This window comes from Chelon labrosus, assembly GCF_963514085.1.
Source record: "Chelon labrosus genome assembly, chromosome: 6".
NCBI lineage: Eukaryota > Metazoa > Chordata > Actinopteri > Mugiliformes > Mugilidae > Chelon > Chelon labrosus.
Genome location: NC_140342.1, coordinates 26380575 through 26401057, shown reverse-complemented (window position 1 = coordinate 26401057; position 20483 = coordinate 26380575). Strand labels below are relative to the sequence as shown.

Genomic DNA, 20483 nt, shown 5'->3' with positions numbered 1-20483 from the left:
CAGAGGACTGATGGTGCACCAGGCCAAGGACATATCTGGATCAGAACGACTCTGTGGGAAGTAAGACCAGATGGATGAGCGCGAAGCAGGGCTTTAGTTAAAAAGCAGCGGTGAGGCTGCACTGAAAATCTTTCTTTGTGAATGAAGCAGCAAATAGATCGGTCTGATAATGTAGTGAAGAAAAAGAACCAGATTTCACTCTGACATGTGGTGGAGTGGAAGGATAAAGTGTCATGAAAAGAAAAGACTCAGGTAAAGAACAAGAACCCTATGTTTGACACTTGACTTGTAAGAGCTTTATTGGCATGTTTCATGGTTAGGGTGTTTTGTTGGATCTGTTTCTTTATCAGCAACCAAAAAGTCCTGACCTGACATCAGTCCAAGATTTGACTTTGAAAATGGAAGAAAGTGAAATGACGTGGTGAAATCTGCTGGAAGGTGTTAAACAACAAGTTCTGCTGGAAGTGTTTTCATTAAGAGAACATTAACATTGTGAGGCAGGAATGGACTTTATTCCAGCAGCAGCTCAGAGAAGAGGAGCTTCATCTTCATCTGGAACATTTGTCTGAAATCATTTATTCTATTGAACTTTGACTTTTAAGATCTCTTTGTGTTCTTTTGCTCTTTTGTTGAATTCTTTTGATTGACTTTGTATTTCTGCTCTTTGTTCTTCTCTGTCTTGTTTTCATCTTTTTTCTAACTGTTGAAATATCTGCTAACAACATCAATAAATCTGATGTCAAATAAATAGTGAGAGCAGGAAAGAAGAATCTCCCTCAGCTCAGTATGTTTGGGACTCTGTCTGAGATGGAGGTGAAATATGTGAACCTGGGCTGTGGTTTACTGCTCTCTTCCTGTCACAAACACTGTTTGACATCTGTTCATCTGTTGGTTTTTGTTCAGGCTGCTCGCATCATTTCTCACTGTGGGACCGACAGGAGCAGTAGTAGGTGGCTGAATGATCGACTTTAACATTCTTAATGTTCAACTCACAAACGTTCTGATTTCTCACAGCAGAGAAATCATCTTTCTGAGGATGACTGAAATCTGATTTTATGTTACCACTTCTAGCGATATCAAGAATCACTCTGAATGTTTCTGTTTCTTTCTTCTGGTACCAGTACATATTATTACTACCACACTGGTAAATTCCTCCACATCTGAAGGAGACTGTTTGACCAACTCTCCTGGTCAGTGTTAACTGGTCCTGGGTCAGCTCTGCTGCCATGGCAACCAGCGCTGTAGAGACACAGACAGATAGATGAAGGTTAGTGAGACAGTGTTTGTTGAAGGTGGAGTTTGTTGGAAACACTCACCTGAACACAGACAGCACAGAGCAGCAGCTGGGAGGAAAAGCATTTTGTGCAGTGGTGTGTCCTCTGGTGAACCTGGGGAGAAGTGGAGCTCTGATGCAGCTGAGGCCCAACAAGGACGAGCTGTGAGATCAGACGAGGCCACGTGGTTTCTAGCAGGTCCTCAAAGCTCCCATCAGCCCCTGCAGCCCACAGAGGAGACCGCTGCTGCTGATTGACAGCTCAGATGAAGCTGCTGTGTGCTTTCATGGTCTTGATTTCAATCTGACAGCAGATGAAAAAAATCTAGGTCAGAAAGATGCAGATGTTCCCACAAACACATTCAGGTTGGTGGTGAAAGTTAAAACTCTTCTATTAAAGGACTGTTCTCCTGAAAACACATTTACACTTTGAACAGAATCAGTTCAATGACCCTTAAAGGTGACATTAGGATTATTTCAAATGAAAAGATCTTTAAAAGCCTTTAAATAATGAAATGTAACACAGGACATACAGGAGGAATTTGACAAGTGAAAGCAGAAGATCAAATGTTTGACTTCAACTCCTAAAAGTAGAATCAAAGCTCAGTGACTCTGAGAGATTTTGGTCAGTTAGAAGAGATTTCCTGCTCTGACATGTTTGATAAATCCAGACCTGATCAGCTCTGATCATTTTGTTGCTGCCTGAGGCTGAAATGAAGAAGCAAAGAGAAGCAGCGTCATCCTGTGGTGAGTCACTGGAAGTACAAAGGCATCCAGACGGCTCGCTGGAGGTGAATTTCTCTTCAGCTGGAAAGTGGAGGAGAGCAGGAGGCTGCATGTGGAAGAGACAATAAGCTGCAGCCCACTCTGTGTATCACAGCTTGATTTTTTCTCTTTCCTCTTCCATCAATCATCTCACCACCCCTCCCATTTATGTGCTGACACTTCAGATGGAGCTGATCGCTAGACTGGGAACTACTGGACTTAACTATCAAACTGTAGATAAAGAAGCTGAAAGTGGCTCCATCAGTAAAATGCTGCTGAAGCTTTGGTTGATCAGGATCAAAAATCTCATCATGTCACATTCAGACATCAGGAACAGAGACAGGTGACTACATGGAGCTGATAATACTTGTGGACTTTTATTACTGTGCTGGAAAAAACTTCATGTGACTCTAAAATCTCTAAATGCACAGAAAACACTGGCAGGTCACTGGTAAATGATATATATTGTCCATTGTGAAAATGTATCTAACAGCTTTGGTTAATTTACAGATTCAGACATAAAAAGCTCCTAAAAATTAAACTTCAACTAAAAGATTAAATTATTTGGAGCATTTCCAAAGGTATTTCTCTTCCATATGTTATGTTCCAGGTGGAGATATTTCAGGGGAGCAGTTAACGACTGAATCAGCAGAAAATAAACTGGTTTAAACTGGTTTCAGGATTAAATTTGGATTTACTACAGTAGACGCAGAAGTGGTCAACTTAAACTTTAAACATGAAACAAAAACAGTGTCAGAGTGAATACATTTAGTCATCAATTAAAAATTAAAAATAATATATACCTTAAGTTAAATCATTTAGTGGATTTTTGTTTTGTCTTCATGGACTTTAGAGTTAATATTCCTGCAGGTAATTGATGATATGTTCTGAAGTGAAATTTAAAAATGTAGCGGAACAAAATGTTAACTGTCCTCCTCTGTCGGAACTTTATAGTGGTCTGCGGCTGAGAGAGAGGAATGGAGAAGCACGCCCCAGATCCGTTGCGAGAGCCAGGAGGGCTGAGGAGTGATCCGGGATGGTCATTAAGTGAGATGCATGCAGGAAGTGAATGTGAGAACGATCTAGAGGAGCTGGAAGGTGTTGAAGATTCAATAGTTTCTAGTGGAGCGAATTCAAACGAGGGAGGTTGGCAGGAGGTGAGACAAGGGAGCAAGAAAAGGAAAGCCTTTGGAAACAGAGGAGGCGAGAGTAAAGAGAATGACATTAAAGTCATAAGTCGATTTCAAACACCGTGTACATTGAATCCTTTAAAGGTCAGCGAAGCTGTGTACAAGCTAGTAGGTGAGGTACGTACAGTCAAAACTTTAAGAGATGGAAACCTGCTAATTGTTTGTACGGATAGAGATCAACAGCAAGGACTAATGATGTGTAAAACACTGCTGGGGAAGGCTGTGAAGCCGCAAATGTGGGAAGAAAGAGGGAGAGTTATGGGTGTTATATCTGGAGTATCGACTGACGTGACCGAAGAGGAAATTAGAGTAAATATAAGAGGAGTTCGTGTAAATAAAGTTAAACGACTGCCATACACTAGAAATGGAGTTAAAGGACCAAGCATGTCTGTGATGTTGGCCTTAGATGAGGACAAACTGCCTGAACGGGTTAGAATTGGGTATGTTAGCTATGAAGTGAGACCATACATTCCCCCACCGACAAGATCTTTTAAGTGCCAACGTTTTGGTCATATTGCTGTAGCATGTAGAGCTAAGGCCCGTTGTGCTAAGTGTGGGGGGGACCATGAATATGGTAAATGTACTGAAGGGACAAAAATTAAATGTTGTAATTGTGGGGGAGAGCACAGCGCTGCGTATAAGGGATGTGAAGCACACAAAAGAGCAGTACAAGTTCAAAATGTGAGAGTAAAAGAGAATATTACATATGCTGAAACAATCAAAAAAGTCGATGTGAAAACAAGGAATAATGTAGGCCCAAGGGTAGGAATGGTACCTGTGATCCAAAATCCAGCCCAAAAAGTTGTTCATAAATGCTGTAGAGTAAATGAGAATACTCTGATTGTAGAAAAGAAGACATTTATTGCATTTATGGTGGAAGTCATTAACTGTACAGCACAAACAGACAGCAGAACAGCAAGAATTAAAATAATATTAAAAGCAGCAGAGAAGTACCTAGGTGAAGAGGGACTAACAACCGATTCTATTAATGAAATGCTTAGAACAGAGGTAGTAGAAAGTCAGTCATCATGTGGTGGTGGATTCTGATGGGTATATCCATTTTGCAATGGAATGCCAGGAGTTTAATTGCTAATGGACAAGAGTTAAAGTGTTTTATTGAAGAACAATCTGTAAAACCTAATATTATCTGTGTTCAGGAAACTTGGTTAAAACCCTCTCTTGATTTTATAATTCATGGGTATACGGCTGTGCGCAAAGATAGAAGTCCTGCAACAGGGGGTGGAGTGGCTACATTCATCCAACAAGGTATTCATTTTAGGGCTATAAACATTGATGTCAAAAGTTAACAAAAGTTATGCTAGAAGATATATGGGAAGGGGGAAATGGTAAAGTAATAATGTGTGGAGATTTTAATGCACACAGCTCACTCTGGGGCAGTACTAGAACAGATGAAAATGGGAGTATCGTTGAGGAGTATATGGATGAGCACCATCTAGTTTGTTTGAATGATGGGAGAGGTACAAGATTTGATGTAGGCAGAGGAGCAGAGTCAGCTATCGATCTGACTATAGTGTCAGAACAAATAGCAGGGAGAAGCCAATGGGAGATTTTTAATTGAAAATAGTTTTGAAGTGATCATTACCCTATCTGGACAAAGATGAGAGATGAGAGTGTACAGTTAGAAGGTAATTGGTTCCCTAGATGGAAAATGAAAGAGGCCAACTGGGGACTTTATAGTATGGTAGCAAGTGAGAAGCTGATGGGGATTATGTCATACCGAGGTGATGATGTTGAAGAGTTGAACTCTGTGATTAGTGGCATACTGTATGAATCTGCAGAGGAGACTATAGGTAAGTCTACCGGGGTGAGGAAAAAGAAAATGGTTCCATGGTGGTCAGAGGGGTGCAAAGAAGCAGTTAAGGTAAGGAACAAGGCATTTAAAGTCATTAAGTCAAATCACACATTCAATAATTAAAAAAGCACAGGCCAAAGCCAAAAGAGTAATTTGTGAGGCTAAAAGGAAATACTGGAGAGACTTTTGCAGCAATATTGGGTCAGAAATCAAGGTTAGTGAGGTATGGGGAATGATAAGGAAAATGGGAGGAATTAGAAGGGACTTCTCTTTACCAGTAATAAGAGGAAATGACACTGAGGCAGTAACTAATGCAGAAAAGGCAGAGGTACTGGCTAGGGCCTTTGTTAAGGTACATAGCACACAGAACCTATCAAGTGAGGAGTTAGTGTGGAGAACAAAGGTGATTGAGGAAAACAGAGGCATACTGGGGAGGAAAGTTACGAGTGACTGTGCAATTGATACACATTTTTCATTATTTGAACTGAAAAGAGCTTTAATAGGTGCTAAGAGTACTTCACCAGGGAAAGATGATGTGTGTTACAAAATGATAGAGCAGCTATCTGATGTGGCTAAGAGTGTTGTTTTAAGACTGTATAATAAGATATGGGAGCAAGGGAAGTTGCCTAGAATGTGGAAACATTCTGTGGTTGTCCCTATAGGTAAGCCAGGCAAGGATAAAACAGAGGTTAAGAGCTATAGACCAATAGCTCTTACGTCCAACTTATGCAAAATTATGGAGAAAATGATTACTATAAGACTAGGATATGTAATTGAAAAAAGAGGATTGCTCTCCCCTCACCAGAGTGGATTTCGTAATGGCCGCACAACAATGGACCCAATTATTTGTCTAGAAAATGAAATCAGGAAAGCCCAATTATGTAAAGAATCTGTTTTGGCTATTTTATTTGATATTGAGAAAGCATATGACATGTTGTGGAAGGAAGGGCTTTTAATAAAGTTAAATAAGATGGGCATAGGTGGCAGGATGTTCAACTGGATTCAAGACTTTCTGAATAACAGAACAATAGAGGTAAGAGTAGGGATGGAGTTTTCAAGTGTGTATCCAATAGAGAATGGTACTCCACAAGGAAGTGTATGTAGCCCAATGCTTTTTAATATAATGATTAATGACATTTTTAATGGAATAGATCAGAGGATGGGTAGAGCATTATATGCTGATGATGGGGCGTTATGGGTGAGAGGTAGGAATACTGACAACTTGAAGGTTAAAATGCAATCAGCAATTGTTAAGGTCGAAAAGTGGTCACATGAGTGGGGCTTTCATCTGTCAATTGAGAAAACACAATTTATATGTTTTTCCAAAAAAAGAACAAACCCTACTCTTGATCTCAAACTATATGGGCAGCAACTTAAGCAAGTTGATAGTATAAGATATTTGGGGGTATGGTTTGACGTGAAGCTGAATTTTAAAACACACATTCAGAAAATGATTGATAAGTGCAAAAAAGGTATAAATATACTGAAGTGTTTAGCAGGGTTTAGCTGGGGAGCATCAGGCCTGTCCCTGAAAAGGATTTATACTGCAATGGTTCGCTCTGTTTTTGACTATGAAAGCATAGTTTATAGATCAACAGTTAAAACATCAATGCAAGAACTAGATAGAGTACAGGCCAAGGCACTTCGTATATGTTGTGGTGCGTTTAGGACAACACCAGTTACATCATTACAAGTGGAAGTAGGAGAAATGCCTTTAGACCTCAGGCGATTAAAACTATCTATGTTTTACTGGGTTAATCTCCAGGGTCATGAAGAAACACACCTTACAAAGCAGGTGCTACTAGACTGCTGGGAGTATGGGTGCCCATCACGCAGTTTTGGGTGGCATGGGAATAGGCAGGCTAAGGAGATGGAAATTGACATCACTGAGTGTTGCAAAACTGTCAGTAGACCAACAATTCCACCCTGGATGTTTTGTTCTCCCAGGGTGGATCTGGAGGCTAAGAACATAATGAAATCAGGGGTATATCAAAACGTTCAGCAATATATTGATAGAATGTATGATGACGCAGTTCAGATTTTCACAGACGCATCAAAAGATCAGGTTGGGAAAACAGGGGTTGCAGTCCACATTTCGAAATACAATGTTAATATTAAAAAAAGGACAACAGACCATCTGGCCATTTGTACAGCAGAGATGTTCGCAATAATTCTGGCTTTACAATGGGTGGAAGAAGTAAAACCCAATAAGGCAGTAATTTGTTCAGATTCAATGTCCTCACTTGTATGCATTCAGAGTGGAAAGTCTACATGTAGACAGGGTCTACTAGATGAAATTAATCAACTCATTTTTAAAATAAACCAACAGAGCATAAGCATAGGATTTTTATGGGTCCCTGCACATAGGGGAGTGGAGGGGAACGAGAAGGCAGACACACTGGCAAAGGAAGCTGTTACTTCAGAACTGGTTGAGCTGGATATGGCATTAAGCAGGTCAGAAATAAAAAGTATTATTAAGGACAATATCAACAGAATGTGAGAGATGGGATAAGGAGGAAAAAGGCAGACACCTGCATAACATACACAAAGAGGTAACAGTTAGTAAAATCAGTGGATTGGGAAGGCAGGAGGAAACAAGGTTAACCAGATTGAGGATGGGACACACAAGTTTAAACAGTGGATTACATATGATAGGGAAACACCAGACTGGAGTATGCACACACTGTGGAGCAACAGAAAACGTAAAACACATACTTCTAGACTGCACACAATATTCCAGAGAGAGGGAAAAAATGAAGAGAGTGGTAAAGAAAGATCTAACAATGGGAAACTTATTGAGTACAGCCTGCACACAGTCCACGGTTAGGGCTGTTATAGCTTTCCTTAAAGAAACCCAACTAGCAAGTAGAATTTAATTTTTTTTTTTCTTTTTTTTTTTTTCATTATTTATTTCTTTTATTTGATAAAACTGGGTATAAATAGCTAGCCTGGCTCCGCCTGCCTACGTACTTCCGCTCATTTTCATTCCCTACAGTCTCTGCGAAGTCAGAGAGTCTGGTATCCAGGCTAATAAATAGCATCCCATTGGATCACACCTCAGCCCGGAAGATGGCGGTAGTGCACTAAGCATGCAAACTGCCAATAAACATTATAGAAGAGAAGAAGAAGAACTTTATAGTGTTACACCAGGCGGAAGTGGTTTGTTTTTTAAACTCCGTTAGTAGTGTTGTTGTGTTTCTGTGTTTGTGGACTGAGCTGGAAGACGGTTGTGTCGTGTCGTCGTGTCCCAGATAAATATTAGAGCTGTTGAAGTAACAATGTCTTCAGCTGAGAGTTTGAGAGAGTTGATCATCGAGCGACTAACTGCTGCTGCTGAAGAAATATTCAGACTCTTTGAAAGAACTGTCGTCCAGTACGAGGAAGAGATCGATCGTCAGCGCAGACTGCTGGATATCACCTGGAAACCCGAGATAAAGTTACACAGAATAGGTGAGTAGAACTAGAATGGTCTAAATGAACTAACTAATGAATGGAAACACACAGTATGGAGAAGACACAGAGGAAAGACACTCAGCTACAAGACTGATAACATGCTAAGAGGCTAACTAGCACAGCTAACGCTACATGGATTTAAACTAGAACATATTTGCTCAGATGTGTTTTCCTGTCATCACATTAGTAACCTTGATGTTGTGTCTCTTTGTCCCTCCAGACCTCCCACAGCAACATGTCTGTACGGAGGAGGAGGTTCTCAGTGACCAGCAGCTCTGGAACCAGGAGAGGAACTCCAGTCTGGACCAGGAGGAACCAGAACCTCCACAGAGGAAGGAGGAACAGGAAGAACCAGAACCTTCACAGATGAAAGAGGAACAGGAGGAACCAGAACCTCCACAGATGAAAGAGGAACATGAGGAACCAGAACCTCCACAAATGAAAGAGGATCAGGAGGAACCAGAACCTCCACAAATGAAAGAGGAACAGGAGGAACCAGAACCTCCACAGAGGAAAGAGGAACAGGAGGAACCCTGCAGCAGTCAGCAGGGAGAACATCTTGTCCTGAAGCAGGAGACTGATTCCTTGATGGAGACTCCTACTGATGAGGAAAGTGAGCACAGTGAACCAGAACCAAACAGTGACCAGCTCCTCTCTAACAACCCTCCTGTAGCTGAGAGCCCAGATCAGGAAGGAAGCAAACATGTAGACTCAGGATCAACTAGAAATGCAGAGCTGAATCCAAAGAAGCGACGTCACAGAGACACAAGACACAGTAACAATGTAGACAACTCTCCCATGTCAGAGAGTCAGTGTGATACTGACACAGGTGAAACGTCTCTAACATGTGACGTCTGTGGAAAAACCTTTAAGAACATGTCTATAATGAAGAGTCATTACAGAATCCACACTGGTGAGACACCTTATCATTGCAACACGTGTGGTAAAAGTTTCACGCGGAGGAATGGTTTGATTTTACACACCAGGATTCACACAGGTGAGAGTATGCATTCTTGTCAAACATGTGGTAAAGTCTTCAGGCAACGTAGTAAATTAACCAGACACTTGAAGACTCACACAGGTGAGAGACTCTACCTTTGTAAATTATGTGGGAAAAGATTTATTAACTGGTCATCAATTAGACATCATATGGAAACCCACCCAGGCAAGAAGCTGTTCTCTTGCAAGACATGTGGGAAATGTTTCAGTCAAAATAGTAATTTGATTAAACACATGAGGACTCACACAGGTGAGAAGCCATATCGTTGTGACACGTGGCAAAACCTTCACTCAAAGCACTAATGTAAGTCGGCACATGAGGATTCACACAGGTGAGAAACTGTTGTCCCGAAACTTCTGTGGGAAAAAATCTCTGGGAAGCTGAGCTTGAAAAACACGTCAGAATTAGTAGGGAGTAAACGTTGTAGCAGACATCTGCTCAAGTTCAGATGAGTTAAAATAAAGTTGTTGTTTTTTTCAGACACATTCTGCAAAAACAAGCCACTCACTGTAAGCATAAAAATATCCAATCTGGACATTAAACAGATGGAAGGAGACATCTCCCTCTGCCTGGGACGACCATCTAACTGACACTTGAGTTTACAACAGGATTTGGAGAGGACCACTTTACGACCACCTTTGTTCGTTAACCTAAAGGTTGTGCAGGAGCCACAGGACAAGGAGAAGATAAGACAACCAGACTGTGTTTTAATGGTGAGAACTGAAAGAACATGGCTAACAAAACAACTCTTCCAGAGACTGTAGTACCATGTAGAGAAACTGACAATGTATCAGTGACTTTACTGCATGTCAGACTGTGTGAGGTTGGTTTATGAAATCTGGTTTTGACCAGTGTCAGACTGCACATTCAATTTGAGGCTGGTAAACTGTGCAGTGGATATGTGGTGAATCTTCCAGAAGCAAAGAACTAAACTTTTACAGGATATGAAAATGAAGTACTCTGGATGATCTATGAAGTTCTTTGTGGTGTATCATCATTAGTACTGAAAACACTGCTCCCTGTCAACTGGAGTCTTCTCTTTGTTTCTGAGCTTCTATCATTTCATGTTTCTATGTGTTGTTTTTTTTCTACTTTCCAGAGGTGACTCAGACCAAGAGGAGTTATTCTAAGAGTTGATTTTATAGTTCTTTGCGTCATCAGAGTTTTAAATATAAAAGTTTTATGCCCACAGTTGGGAAGTAAGTTGTTGACCGAAGTTATTTTAAATACGGATGTTTACTGCCATCTCGTGGCCATAGTCTGGAACTGCGGTACTGCATTTTAAATGGCTTGAAACGAGCGGTGTTTATGTGATTATAATAACTTAATAACTGTCCAAATCAACATGAATAAATTGGTATCATTGCCATTATTAAAATGAACATTATTTTTAGTATTAGTTTACTTCATGGTGAGTTGACATGTACTCCACCTGCTGATTAAGATGACGACGTTTGTCAGGATTAAGTTGATATAGATGCTGTTTTATTGGCTGCGAGTCACCCACGTTTATATCACGTATTAGCACTTTCCTTGGGTCAAGGCCACTGACAAACCACAGTCCCTCACTTCAGCACTGGACAGCTCCTCTGAACCCTCTCTACTGCCAGGCTAACACAAGGAGAGGTAACTTCAGCACTGGACAGCTCCTCTGAACCCTCTCTACTACCGTCTTTGAACTCGTGACATCCTCTGCAACTTCTGAAGAACACAAGTGACCAACACTAGAATCAGAAAATGAAACTGTCACTCACATCAACTTCCTCCTGGTCCAGTTTACGTGTAGATCAAGTAACAGCACAAGCTGCTGGAACTGCTGGAAACTTCTGGACAAAGACTTAATGCAACAGCACACCAATATATTTCATACCAAACCAGATCTTACAGTAGATCCATTATCAAAGGGTCAAACTCCCTCCAAAATGAAAGATCTTCACTGGGATTTTATGGTCGTTACCAACCAACGAGAAAACACCATCCATAACAAACGGAGCCAAATCAGTGGACAACTCTTCAGACGCCACAGGTTTGTTGACCAAAGCTACTGGTTTTCCATGTGGCTTTTTCAATAACAGGCCAACCTGCCACAATATGGCCCTTTTTTCTTACAACAGTAGCACATTAAATTGTCCACTCCCTTCACGTCCTCCTTCACAGTCTGTACCTCAAGCTCAGAAGACCCAGAACTCCTGGCACCTTCATGACACCCTTTCCACGACCACTGTGACCATCAAGAGGCTGAAAGGACGATCCACACAAACAGACCTGAGTGAGAACATCCTCATCAACCAAACCTGCAGCCTTAGAAACATCATTGACTTTCTGTTCATTTAAATGTGTTGACTCCCTCTCTGGTAGACAGCATACTGAGTGATCTAACACAATATGGTATATGGTATATAGTAGCCTATACTATAGAGTCTATAGTCATTGGTATCTGTTGCAGTTTCTCCCTTTGACCAGTAGAGGGTAGTAAATGTTTAATATGTCAAATTAAATGTCAACTCAACATGAAGTAAACTGTCATTAAAATTGAACTAAGTGTTGCGATTTAAACAACAACAATTTTCATTTTTAATAATTACAATAATACCAATTTATTCATGTTGATTTGGACAGTTATTAAGTTATTATAATCACATAAACACCGCTCGTTTCAAGTTATTTAAAATGCAGTACCGCAGTTCCGGACTGTGGCCACGAGATGGCAGTAAACATCCGTATTTAAAATAACTTCAGTCAACAACTTACTTCCCAACTGTGGACTCAAAACTTTTATATTTAAAACTCTGGTGACACAGAGAACTATAAAATCAACTCTTAGAATAACTCATCTTGGTCTGTGTCACCTCTAAAGTTGAAAAGTAGAAAAAATGATGAAATCAAAAACACATAGAAACATGAAATGATAGAAGCTCAGAAACAAAGAGAAGACTCCAGTTGACAGGGAGCAGTGTTTTCAGTACTAATGATGATACACCACAAAGAACTTCATAGACCAATCTCCAACCTTCCTTTTATTTCCAAAATTCTAGAAAAAGTTGTTGCTAATCAGTTGTGTGACCACTTAAACAAGAATGGTCTGTTTGAAGAGTTTCAGTCAGGTTTTAGAGTTCATCATAGTACAGAAACAGCTTTGGTTAAAGTTACCAATGATCTCCTCATGGCTTCAGACAGTGGACTTGTCTCTATACTTGTTCTGCTAGATCTTACTGCTGCATTTGACACTATTGATCATAATATTTTACTACAGAGACTTGAAAGCGAGGTCAAGATTAAAGGAACTGCATTAGACTGGTTTGAATCCTATCTATCTGACAGATTCCAGTTTGTTCATGTCAATAATGATTCCTCTACTTATACAAAAGTAAGTTACGGAGTTCCTCAGGGTTCTGTGCTAGGACCAATACTCTTCACGTTATACATGTTGCCATTAGGCAAGATTATTAGAAAACATGGCATAAACTTTCATTGCTATGCAGATGACACCCAGCTATATTTATCCATGAAATCAGATGAAACTAATCAGTTGGTTAAACTCCAAGCATGCCTTAAAGACATAAAGGCTTGGATGACCTGTAATTTCCTACTCTTAAACTCAGACAAAACAGAAGTTATTGTATTCGGTCCTAAGCATCTCAGAGATTCATTATCTAATCACGTGGTGTCTTTGGATGGCATTACCTTGGCCTCCAGTACTACTGTAAAAAACCTTGGTGTTATATTTGATGAGGATATGTCCTTTAAATGTCACATAAAGCAAGTGACCAGGACTGCCTTCTTTCACCTGCGTAATATCGTCAAAATTAGGAACATCCTGTCTCAGAGTGATGCTGAAAAACTAGTTCATGCATTTGTGTCGTCCAGACTGGATTACTGTAATTCATTACTGTCTGGCTGTCCAAATAGCTCTTTAAAAAGCCTCCAATTGATTCAAAATGCCACAGCAAGAGCATTGACAGGAATTAGCAAGAGAGATCATATTACTCCAGTTTTAGCTTCTCTTCACTGGCTCCCTTTAAAGTCTAGAATAGAATTTAAAATCCTCCTCCTTACATACAAGGCCCTTAAAGGCCTAGCTCCATCGTATCTTAAAGACCTTATTGTACCATATCATCCCAACAGATCACTTCGGTCTGAAAGTGCAGGCCTACTTGTGGTTCCTAGAATTTCAAAAAGTAGAATGGGAGGCAGAGCTTTCAGCTATCAGGCTCCTCTCCTGTGGAACCAGCTCCCAGTTTGGGTTCGGGAGGCAGACACTCTCTCTATTTTTAAGGTCAGGCTTAAGACTTTCCTTTTTGATCAAGCTTATAGTTAGGGCTGGACTAAACCATCCCTTAGTTATGCTGCTATAGGCCTAGGCTGCTGGGGGACGATGCACCAAACACATGTCCTCCTTCTTTCTTCTCTCTCCTCTCGCGCATCCTCCACTTTCTTTTCTCTGGCACAGAGCTCTTGCCCTCTAATTTCCTATCTACTACTAGTCATGCAATTCTGTGCTATTACTATGTAGAATGTTTAATGCTGTGTGTGTCCCGTCCCCCCTTTGACCCAATTCTCCAACCTGCCTATGACTCCTCTTACATTTTCGAACTGTCATGTAACATCATCAGTTTGTATCATAAGATTCCACATGTACGCTTTAGTCAGATATGTGTATCTATGACAGATGTATGTTTATCTTGCTGTTCTCTTCTCTCTTTCTTCTGTCTGTACCCGGCTGGCCTTAGGCAGATGGGTCCCCCCATATGAGCTGGGTTCTGCTCAAGGTTTCTTCCTGTTAAAAGGGAATTTTTCCTTGCCACCGTTGCCTTCAGGCTTGCTCTGGGGGTTTCAGGCCGGGTTTTTGTAAAGCGTCTTGAGACTATTTGTATTGTTATTGACGCTATATAAATAAAATTGAATTGAATTGAATCATCCAGAGTACTTCATTTTCATATCCTGTAAAAGTTTAGTTCTTTGCTTCTGGAAGATTCACCACATATCCACTGCACAGTTTACCAGCCTCAAACTGAATGTGCAGTCTGACACTGGTCAAAACCAGATTTCATAAACCAACCTCACACAGTCTGACATGCAGTAAAGTCACTGATACATTGTCAGTTTCTCTACATGGTACTACAGTCTCTGGAAGAGTTGTTGTGTTAGCCATGTTCTTTCAGTTCTCACCATTAAAACACAGTCTGGTTGTCTTATCTTCTCCTTGTCCTGTGGCTCCTGCACAACCTTTAGGTTAACGAACAAAGGTGGTCGTAAAGTGGTCCTCTCCAAATCCTGTTGTAAACTCAAGTGTCAGTTAGATGGTCGTCCCAGGCAGAGGGAGATGTCTCCTTCCATCTGTTTAATGTCCAGATTTGATATTTTTATGCTTAAGGTGAGCAGCTTGTTTTTGCCGTACATTGGGTCAGAAATCAAAACTTTATTTCAACTTATCTGAAAGAATGATTAGATTTGAATATCTGCTGTCAGATTCAAATCAAGACCATGAAAGCACACAGCAGCTTCATCTGAGCTGTCAGTCAGCAGCAGCAGTCTCATCTGTGGGCTGCAGGGGCTGATGGGAGCTTTGAGGACCTGCTAGAAACCACGTGGCCTCGTCTGATCTCACAGCTCGTCCTTGTTGGGCCTCAGCTGCATCAGAGCTCCACTTCTCCCCAGGTTCACCAGAGGATACACCACTGCACAAAATGCTTTTCCTCCCAGCTGCTGCTCTGTGCTGTCTGTGTTCAGGTGAGTGTTTCCAACAAACTCCACCTTTAACAAACACTGTCTCACTAACCTTCATCTATCTGTCTGTGTCTCTACAGCGCTGGTTGCCATGGCAGCAGAGCTGACCCAGGACCAGTTAACATTGACCAGGAGAGTTGGTCAAACAGTCTCCTTCAGATGTGGAACTGAACAGTGTAGTGTTAACTATATATACTGGTACCAGAAGAAAGAAAAAGAAACATTCGTAGAGACTATTGGTATTGATAAACGTAATGGTAAAATAGATTCACGTTACAATCATCCTCAGAAAGATGATTTCTCATCTGTGAATAATCAGAACGGCTGGGAGTTGGAGATAAAGAATGTTAAAGTCGATCATTCAGCCACCTACTACTGCTCCTGTGCGAAGGCTGGTATCCACAGTGAGAAATGATGTGAGCAGCCTGAACAAAAACCAACAGATGAACAGATGTCAAACAGTGTTTGTGACAGGAAGAGAGCAGTAAACCACAGCCCAGGTTCACATATTTCACTTCCATCTCAGACTGAGTCCCAAACATACTGAGCTGAGGGAGATTCTTCTTTCCTGCTCTCACTATTTATTTGACATCAGATTTATTGATGTTGTTAGCAGATATTTCAACAGTTAGAAAAAAGATGAAAACAAGACAGAGAAGAACAAAGAGCAGAAATACAAAGACAATCAAAAGAATTCAATGAAAGAGCAAAAGAACACAAAGAGATTTTAAAAGTCAAAGTTCAATAGAATAAATGATTTCAGACAAATGTTCCAGATGAAGATGAAGCTCCATGCCATCAGGCATAACATTATGACCACCTTGTTTTAACTCTTCTTTAATAACTTGTCCCGTGAAGGGTCGCGGGGGGTGCTGGATCTTTCCCAGCTGTCATCGGGCAAGAGGTGGGGTACACCCTCGACAGGTCTCCAGTCTATCACAGGGCTATCACAGAGAGACACTCACACCTACGGCCAATTTAGAATCACCAGTGAACCTAACCAGCATGTCTTTGGACGGTGGGAGGAAGCTGGAGTACCTGGAGAGAACCCACGCAGACACAGGGAGAACATGGAAACTCCACACAGAAAGGCTCAGTCGGCCGTAATCTATTTATGTCACTGACAAATTTTCTTGATACAAGGTGTAGTAAAACTTCAAACTTCTATCTGTTCTCTGGTGTCATGTTATGGAAACAACAATAATAAACTTAAGTTTAAATCCCGTAACATTCAGTCTGAGGTCAAACATTCCTCAGACTAAACATTCATTCTTTCATTCATTCATTCATTCATTTCCATCCACTTATCTGAGGTCGGTGACAACAGGCTAAGTAAAGAACTCCAGACGTCCCTCTCCCCAGCAATACATCTCCAGTTCTTCTGGGGAATCCCGAGGCGTTCTCAGGCCAGACGAGATATATAATCCCTCCATCAAGTTCTGGGTCTGACCCGGGGTCTCCTCCCGGCTGGCTGTGCCCAGTAAACCTCCAAAGGGAGGAGCCCAGGGGGCATCCAAACAAGATGCCTGAACCACCTCAGCTGGCCCCTTTCGATGTGAAGGAGCAGCGGCTCTTGTCCAAGTTCCCTGGGGACCTTCTTAACTACTTCAGCGACCTCAGCCAAGGATATGGACGATACTTGGTCTGGGTCCTCAGACTCTGCGTCGTTCTTGGAGGACATGGTGGAGATCCTCAATGTGTTCTTCCAATGCCCGACAACATCCCCAGTCCGGGTCAACAGTTCTCCTCCCAGACTCAGCACGGTCAGACTAAGCCCTGCTTTCCCTTCCTGAGCCACCATATTGTTTGCCAGAACCTCTTAGAGGCCAACTGAAAGTCCTTCTCCATAGCCTCTCTGAACTACTCCCACACCCGAGTTTTTGCTTATGAGACCACAGAAGCTGGTCTCCCAATACCTGCCTGCTGCTTCCAGAGTCCCCTGGGTCACCCAGGCCCGAAAGGCCTCCTTCTTCAGCTTGACAACCTTCCTCACCACTGGTGTCCATTTAGACTTAGACAAACTTTATTCATCCACAAGGGAAATTGTTTGGTCACAGTAGCTTAGTTGTACATACAAACACTTTTAAGAACCTCAGATAAAAGAAGATTAAATAAAATAGAAATAAGTAAAATAAAATCTAGTAAAATAAAATAAAAATAGCATAAGCAAAAATGTACAAATTAGCATATTAGCATATGTACACGAAATAGATATGGAAGAATATATATTATATATACAGAATAAGGTGTAAGGTGCAATAGTGTCCATTAACATTAATAACATGGAGTTATCTGTTACAGAAAGGTGAGTTGTTGTAGAGCTGGACAGAGAATGGTATGAAAGTAGTCCTGTAGCGTTCAGTGTGGGAGCGGAGCTGGATCAGTCTGTTGGAGAATGAGCTCCGCTGCCCCTTTATTGTCTGGTTTGAAAGTTGAGGTACCGACAACCTTCTGGCCATACCACCATCCGCTTCTGCAATGGAGGATTTAAACGTGGCCCACTAGGATTCCATGTCCCCATTGTAATGGGGGGAGGGGGAAGATGATGAGAAGTGATGATGTAGTAGAAAAAGTAGTTATTGAAAAAGGGAAAACAAGTTCTGATGAAAAATCGGGGGAGAGCACGCTAACAGTGACCAGAGGAAAGAGAGATGGGAAACCAATCGATGCCAGTGCACTACAACAAGGTAGTACTGAGTTACCACATAGTTAAGGTGGTCATAATGTTATGCCTGATTGGTATAGAGCTTCATCTTCATCTGGAACAACAATAATTTATTGTCAGGGGGGGAAAAAAAGGCCGCAGGGAATTAAAACCTTAAAAGGTTTTAAAACCAAAGGCTAAAATGTGAACTACACCTGTTAAAATAGTCCATTCATAAAAACAGCGAAAAGAGTCCATAGCGACAGCCAGACCGGGTACGAGGCAGCTCGTGCTGCCCCGACGTCCCTCTGGCGTCCCTCTCACATGTTAGCTCCTGTCTGTGTCTCTCCCATGTTGGCTCTCTTTCCAAGTCCAAGCCTCTCTCCACTATATATCCCCTCAGCCACTCTCCGCTGCTGCCGATTGGGTAGGCGGTTCGGGAAAAAGGTCGGAACCTCCCAGGTGTAGCTACTCAATAAAAAGGTGTGTTCACAGGCAGTCGTAAAAATCGCACACATGCACTAAAATCAACATAGTAAATAAAACAATTAAAAGAACACAAGTAAAAGCATGCAATAATAAAAACTCAATAAAAATAAAAAATACAGTCATGCTTAAAACTATTTTCCTGCCCTGTGACACCATTGTTGGGACCTGAACCTGGTGGTGAGCAGTTGGAGACTCAACATGCATAACCAAGTTTTGAGCACATGGCATTCTTTGTCTTGGAGACAAAGGAAAGCACCAGAACTCTCAAGTCCCACAATACTCCAGGTGTGAAACCCGATCCAGCAGTTACCACTGGCTAACTGTGGAATGTGACCTCTGAGGTCATCAGGTCATATAAAGGCTGTTTTCACTCTCTTCCACACTCCTCTTCCACTCTGGACACCTAGCTGCTCAGCTGCAGCTGGCTGCCTCCAGCAGCCTGGTAACCAGAGCAGCTACTCAGCTTTTTCCTCACAGCAGTGAAGCAAGAGCCTGCTGATGAATTTCCAAGATTCTATACCAGTTCTATTAGCCACCAAACAGAAGGTTTGCAGGCTAACCACACAGCTAGTCAGCACTGAGCTGCTAACAAGCTACTTCAAAGGATCTGAAAGGAGCGGGCAGTTTCCCTCCAACGTCTGCCATCAGGATCACATGGCAAAGACTCCCTTCAGCACTGGAACACAAGCTTGACCCTTCTGCCAGGAACCGCCAGCTAAAACAGCAACACACCAGAGAGCGACTTGTTCCCCAAACTGGTGATATGACCTGGGTACGGTGGCTGAGAGAGCTGAACGCACTGCATCTTACGAAAACACGTGCAAATAGACTCACAACACCAGCAAACACAGAAACGCTCTACAAGTACAGAAATGCGCTGCAAACCCAAAAACTCACACAACAGAAATGTTTCCAGAGGACCCTAAAAAGCAATGGACCTTGTTTACTCAAAACCATGGATTGCTCAAAACAAACCCATCTGCTAGCAGCCGGCTAACGTGGTAGTGCCGCTGCTTGCTCCTGGTATGCTGCGACTAGTACCACCTCACATTACTTGAGGTAAGTTGACCTAAAGTGTATACCACACTCTATATGATAATTTGATTGATTCAAATTATACTACACAAATTTGTTGAATGTTTTTTAAAAAAATTGGTAATACATTAATCAAAATAGTGAAACTAGATTTATATCTTTACTTTAGTTGAGCAGAGTAATTTATTTGGATCACTTGATTGTACTTTTATTAAGTGGTTCTTAATAAACTTTGTTACATTCGATGGTTGGTATTTATAGTTCCTACTATAAGCTAGTTATTGATACTGGTTTACTTGCATAACTGCTCCTATTAAGGATACTAAAGCAAATAGAGCACATATTTATGATTTTTAAATCTGCAGGGGAGTTAAACTGCTGTCAGCTACGTTGACACTTTATTTTGGATATGAATGAAGGGTGCATTTATGTTTATTACAGTAAACATACATATGATTTTAAGATAAGAGATAAGATAAGATAAGACTTTATTCATCCCCGTGGGGAAATTAGGGTGTTACAGTGGCAGGAAACAACAGTGCGAGATGCAGAAGCTACAAAAAAATAGAACAGAATAAAAATAGAATACGGCCAACAAATATGTTACGTAGAAAAAATATTTACATATTGCATCAAAGAGATTCAGTGTCTGGTCTGAGTTGAAACAACCAATTTGGATTCTGGCATTAAATATACATTAAATATATATATATATATATATATATATATATATTCTCTTTCAGTATAACTGGTTCAGCTCATACCCCATATCTTAATTCAACTAATTATATTTGAAAAATGTATATTTTAAGGTCTTGTTTTCTTACTTAGGATGTGCTGCCAACTCCCCAGAACCTAAACCAGTGGGTAGGTGAGGATGCTGCCTGTCCACTGTGCACTTGTGTATGCATGCTTAGCCATATTCTGACAGGTTGTAAGGTTAGTCTTTCCCAAGGACGTTATACCTGGCGTCACAACCAGGTACTGAAATGTTTAGCAGCTGCAATTGAGGAAAAACGGGTGAATGTGAATTCCATGGCCGTTAACAGAGGGAATGAACGCATTAAGTTTGTACGGGAGGGAGAAAAGGCTAG

At 41.2% G+C, this 20483-nt stretch overlaps 1 protein-coding gene across 1 annotated transcript; it reads left to right on the top strand.

Annotated features, from left to right (window-relative positions):
- Positions 1–8860: 8860 nt before the first annotated feature.
- Positions 8861–10830, top strand: LOC311488921 (uncharacterized protein; the record flags this gene model as incomplete). Its single annotated transcript, XM_084545789.1, has 1 exon — positions 8861–10830. The coding sequence occupies one exon, from the start codon at positions 8861–8863 to the stop codon at positions 9794–9796; it is 936 nt and encodes a 311-aa protein (XP_084401915.1). The 3' UTR covers positions 9797–10830.
- Positions 10831–20483: the final 9653 nt, after the last annotated feature.